Below are 5,128 nucleotides of genomic sequence, written 5' to 3' on the forward strand. Positions count from 1 at the left end.
GGTTCACGCAGCGCACGGGAGAAGGTGCCACAGGAAGCACATGTGCACGCAAGGGAAAAATGGAAGTGCCGACAGCGGGAGGGAGGCCCTTTAACCTGGCAAAATGCAAAAACAATCATGCATTTTCACTGCAAGTTGATTCCTGCTTCTTACTCACCTCTCAGGGGAAAGGGAAAAGCCATGAGGTTCTAGGTTGCACACTCGCAGGACGAGAGGGGGAACAAAAGAATAGCCCCCAAAACACACCGAACATCTCCGATTCGGTGCCATGTTACATCTAGAGCTTCTTTGTTAGTAAACTAAACTTCTTGGCAAGATAAATACTAATAAAAGTGCAAAATAAAAAAAACCCACTGGGCTCACTGGCACGACTGGTCCTCCCCACATCTGCCTGCTTAGCAGCAACCGACCTACTGCTACACACCACTGCTGCTCCTCGGGGGGGAGAGAGCCTGCCCGTACGGCAGCCCCCGCAGGCAGAAAAACCCAAGCGGCGCCGATCCGGCTGGCAAGAGGCGAGCGGGCTGGTAGAACTGCTGCTCCTCATGGGGAGAGAGCCTGCCCGTACAGCAGCCCCCACAGGCAGAAAAACCCAAGCGGCACCGATCCGGCCGGCAAGAGGCGAGCGGGCTGGTAGAGCCCAGCCCGAGCTTGGCAGGGCGGTAATTAGTTCTCATTCTCCAGTTTGCATTTTAACACGCCGCTATGGTAAAGTCCCCAGGTACCCAGGAAAGTGGTCATAACCTTAATGCAAACAGCTGGCTTAAAAAGATCACAGCCCTATGTCAATACCATATATTAATTCATCTGTTTATATATAATTTTACTTTCTTCATATATTTCTGGATTTCACGGTAGTGCAATAATTAAAATCACGAGTACAATCACAGGGACTTCAGGCTACTGAGATTTGTCACCACTGTTTAAGTAGAAAATCACAGTTAAGCATTATAGCAGATTAATACGACCCATTCTGTCACACACCCCCTGCCAAAGCTTCCCATACACCACTTTTAAGTGACCCACAGGCAAGGCGCCACCCCAAAAACCCCATTTTCTCCTTGTCTTAATGACAGAACCAGGAAATTAGACAGTTTGCCAACAGCCTGTCCCATTCACAGCCACTGGACGTCACCCGCTTTCCTGGTTTATGTCGCATGCACTTGCAACACAGCGTTCATCCTTCGCGAGACAAGCGAGTTCAGCACCGTGGCCAACAGGCCTCTCCCCTCTCTCACGAAAACACTTTGTGACCAAGCACCTCGGAACTGCAGCCTTCGCCCACCCCAAAGAACCCGAGCACTCTGAGCAGTCCCGTTCTTCCCGCCATAGTTCGTATGGCAGCGCTGGCGGGCACGCCGCACGCTCGGAAAAAAGTGGTTTACCCTTCGCAGTACGGCCCGTGTGTCGTACCGCCTTACCCCCTTCACGTCACGGCAGGCTCTGCCACCGCTGCGGCCCGACAGCGAAAGCAGAGAGAGGGCCGGTCGCAGGGGAACGAGCATGCCGAGCGCTGCGCCGCCCAGGAAGGCTGCTCGAGCCACTTCGCAAGGATGGCTACGGTTCAATCGCGTTTCCCTTTACAAACAAAGGAAAGGCAGCTTTTACTTTAATCCTTCTTCTCCCGGTCAACGCTCGCGTTTTTCCTGCCGGGGGAGCCGCTAGCAGCCGCTGGGGAATCGCGCAGCACACCGTCCCGGTGGGGCTGGGTAGAGCCTCGGGCCGGAGAGTCCCCCGCTATCTTGCGGGAGGTCTCTATCACAGAGTTTCTCAGCGTGTCGTTCATTTCTATTACCTCAAAGTCCGCTTCGTTCCACTCTCCTGCATCCTCCTCATCCTCCTCGTCCTCGGTAAGCCCCGAGTTTGACAACAAGGCTTTCCGGTCCTCGCTCTCACTCGGATCTTTCCGGTCGCTCTCGCGGGGGAAGTTGGCCAACTTGTACATCAGGGGGAAGAGTAGAACCGTCATGGCGGAAGTCGCCAGGGCAGTGTACATAACCACGGGAACGTGGCGAAACCTGCCCTGAAGATACCCCACCACGGCGGGAATGCACATCTCGCCCAGCGCCGCGCCAATCACGAACAGCGAAGCCGACTTCCCTTGCACGACCGTGTACTGTTCAATCCAGGAAATGCCGCTGGGAAAGATGGTGGCCATCGACGCGCCGTACACCGCGGTTCCAACCCACAGGGAGGCCGGGTACCGCGCGAAGAAGGCCAAGCACGAAGAGGAGACGGCGGAGCCGAGGATGCTCAGCAGGATCATGGTGCCAGGGTACAAGCAGGCAGCGCAGAATATCGCCACTCCTCTGCAAGCGGCAAACGCGCCCCAGAAGACGGAATTCAAAGCGGCTGCCTCGCTCTCTTTCATCTCGGCAAAGACCTTTGCGTAGGTAAATATGTAAGAGCCGTACGTGACCTCCGCTCCCACGTAACAGAAGAAGAATACGAACAGGAGAACGATGAGGGCGTAGTGGTATTTGGCAAACGTGCACTTATGCGAAGCGGCCTTCCATTTGTCTCGAGCTGAGCCGCCCTTCGCATACAAGACGAAGAAGAAGACAGAAACAAAGAGAAGATAGGTCCCGATGACAATGTAGGACCACAAAAAGTCCGCACCAAGCTGGTGTTTCAGCGCTGACACGGCTGACGCAGCCGATGCTGTCGGCACAGACCGCGGGACAGACTGGTTTGTCTTTTCAGCTACCGGAAGGTCTTGCGATTCGGAGCCTCCCAAGGCCATTTTAGCCAGGATGGGAGCCACAAACGCACCGACAGCGAAACTGAAGTGTAAGGCCTGCATGTGCGGCCCAGCCTCCGATCCCCAGGTATTCAGTGCCAGAACATTGCCACCTGCAGATGGGAGAGAGAAGGAGCCCATCACTATCGCCTCTGAAACCAGAGAGTGGGTTAAAAAAGAAGGACAAAGCAAACCATAACCCGTGTTATTAATTCAGTTTGCAGTAACACCAGGTTTAGCAAATACCAAGTGCAAAATTATGGTTACCTGAAATTCCGCCTGTGAGCACCTTAAACCCACGTGGTGACCTGAGCTCTAGGAGGGTATTCAACAGCAGCCAAAGAGAAGAGCCAGGCACTGGCTTCGTCCGGCAGCACTGGCTGTACTCAATTAACCCTGCTCAACACTCTGCCGCATTTTTCAGCGTTTTTACAAAAGAGCAAGTTGAACTGCTGCTCCTTTCTGCCACTGTTAAAGCAGCAAGGCGGAGAATTGGCGGCCCCATTAAACAGCATCCCTGGAAACCTCAAGAACCGCTCGCTTCCGACGGGCTGGGACTACCCCAACTGCCTTCAAACGACTTGCCAGGAGCAGAAAGGTTTACAGTAACGCCGCTGCAGAGGCCAAACTGCAACGCCCTCAGATCAACGGTAACGCTAGAAAATACGGCCTCAGAGAGCATTCCCTGAGAAGAACACAGGAAAATAAGAACAGCAACTAAATTCCTGCGCTCCAGCGCAGCAACCCCTAGCACGCAGCACTAGTGCTCTTCCAGATTAATTCAGCTGCTGCCTTGCTCTTAGTTTTTCCTGCTGGGAAGTCTCCCTGCCTCAAAGGTCTGACTTCCAAGCACCTCACCTGCCCACTGGCAGTGTTTTTACATTAAAGCTGACAGGATTTTCCCACATAAAGAATTTTTAAAGCGCATGCCAGGTACAATGATCCTACCCGAGGCAACAAATACAGCTCTGCGCTCAGGTTATTTAGCACAACCCGTGTCATGTAAAAACTTCTTTTTCCACTACTGGATCCTGCACTGCCCTCTCTTCCGTGCTAACAGAGCTCCCTCAAGCTCTGCAGAGTTGGGGCAAACGGTTCACAGGTGCAGCCATCGCTCCTCCATGTTGGTCACCAGCCAAGCCCCCGAGACCAAGCCCAGGCTGGGATGCTTCCAGAGCTGTTCCTCGTTAGGCTAACTCACTAGCCAGCTCTTACACAAAAATAAGCTCAGCCCGAAGCTGGTCGACCAGATCCAGCTGTACCGTGCTGCCTAGTGAGTAACCACAGGTTCCCTCAATAAGCCAGGAAAGCTGGCGCATCGCTGGAGAGACGCCAGGTGAGTGGCTGCCTGTTGCGACCTCACCAACCGCCTTCCACCGCAACGCCGGAACACTCCGCCGCTGACAGGGTTTTGATTGTTTCCGGGTTGCCTCATCCAAACTGCCTGCGACAACCAGCCATCACTACAGCATCCTTTCTCAGCCGTGCCCAATGAACTCGTTTCTGTGGGAATCTCATTTCCATACCTCTGGCATAGCTGACTTTTCCCACCTGTAGACATTCGCTCTGCGACTTCACCGGTACATCTCCCTCCAACAGGGAATCTCTACCAAGAAATAGGTTTTCAACAGGTTTCCAACCCAGGTTTCCGATGAGTTTGGTGAGGGAACAACCGGACCACGTGGGTCCCTTACCTGTGTCTAGAATTCCCATGGAAGCTCCAATAACCGACATTAAGACAGTCAGCAGCATGGATTTCTTACACCAGGGTATCCCATAAAGACCAACCGTTGTTCCAAACATGGATAATGCTGGAAAGGTTAAAAAAACCCAAAAACCTCAGATACTATCGTTTCCATTTAAACTACAAAACATACACAACACCACAACATACAATTGGATATCAGGAAGAAGTTCTTCCTGGAGAGGGTGGTGAGGCACTGGAACAGGTTGCCCAGAGAAGCTGTGGATGCCCCATCCCTGGAAGTGTTCAAGGCCAGGCTGGATGAGGCTTTGAGCAACCTGGTCTAGTGGAAGGTGTCCCTGCCCATGGCAGGGGGGTTGGAACTAGATGGTCTTTAAGGTCCCTTCCAACCCAAACCGTTCCGTGATTCTATGATTCAATTCATCGTTACCACAGTTACAAATAATCCCAATAGGTAATGTAACCTCATGACCTCAAATCATGATGAGCAGGAACAGGTAGAAAGGTCAACAGGATCATTTTTCACTTGGAAAGAAGGGATTTCATCAGCATACAACCACCACGTGAAAAACCTGTTCTGCTGAAGCTCTGTTTGCAAAGGGAGTAGCACCAGCCACCGGAACACTAGAACGTCGGCTTCTGCAAACTTCTGAGGTAGAAGTGCCCTGTCCACAAGCGAGAAA

At 52.7% G+C, this 5,128-nt stretch overlaps 1 protein-coding gene across 1 annotated transcript; it reads right to left on the reverse strand.

The window, feature by feature from the left end:
* Window positions 1-1,609: 1,609 nt before the first annotated feature.
* On the reverse strand, window positions 1,610-4,551 carry KIAA1919 (KIAA1919 ortholog; the record flags this gene model as incomplete). Its single annotated transcript, XM_010147772.1, has 2 exons — window positions 1,610-2,853; window positions 4,435-4,551. Coding segments are annotated over 2 exons (1,361 nt in total), but the record flags the coding sequence as incomplete, so codon positions are not given.
* Window positions 4,552-5,128: the final 577 nt, after the last annotated feature.

This window comes from Eurypyga helias, unplaced genomic scaffold (genome assembly GCF_000690775.1).
Source record: "Eurypyga helias isolate BGI_N326 unplaced genomic scaffold, ASM69077v1 scaffold23652, whole genome shotgun sequence".
Lineage (NCBI taxonomy): Eukaryota > Metazoa > Chordata > Aves > Eurypygiformes > Eurypygidae > Eurypyga > Eurypyga helias.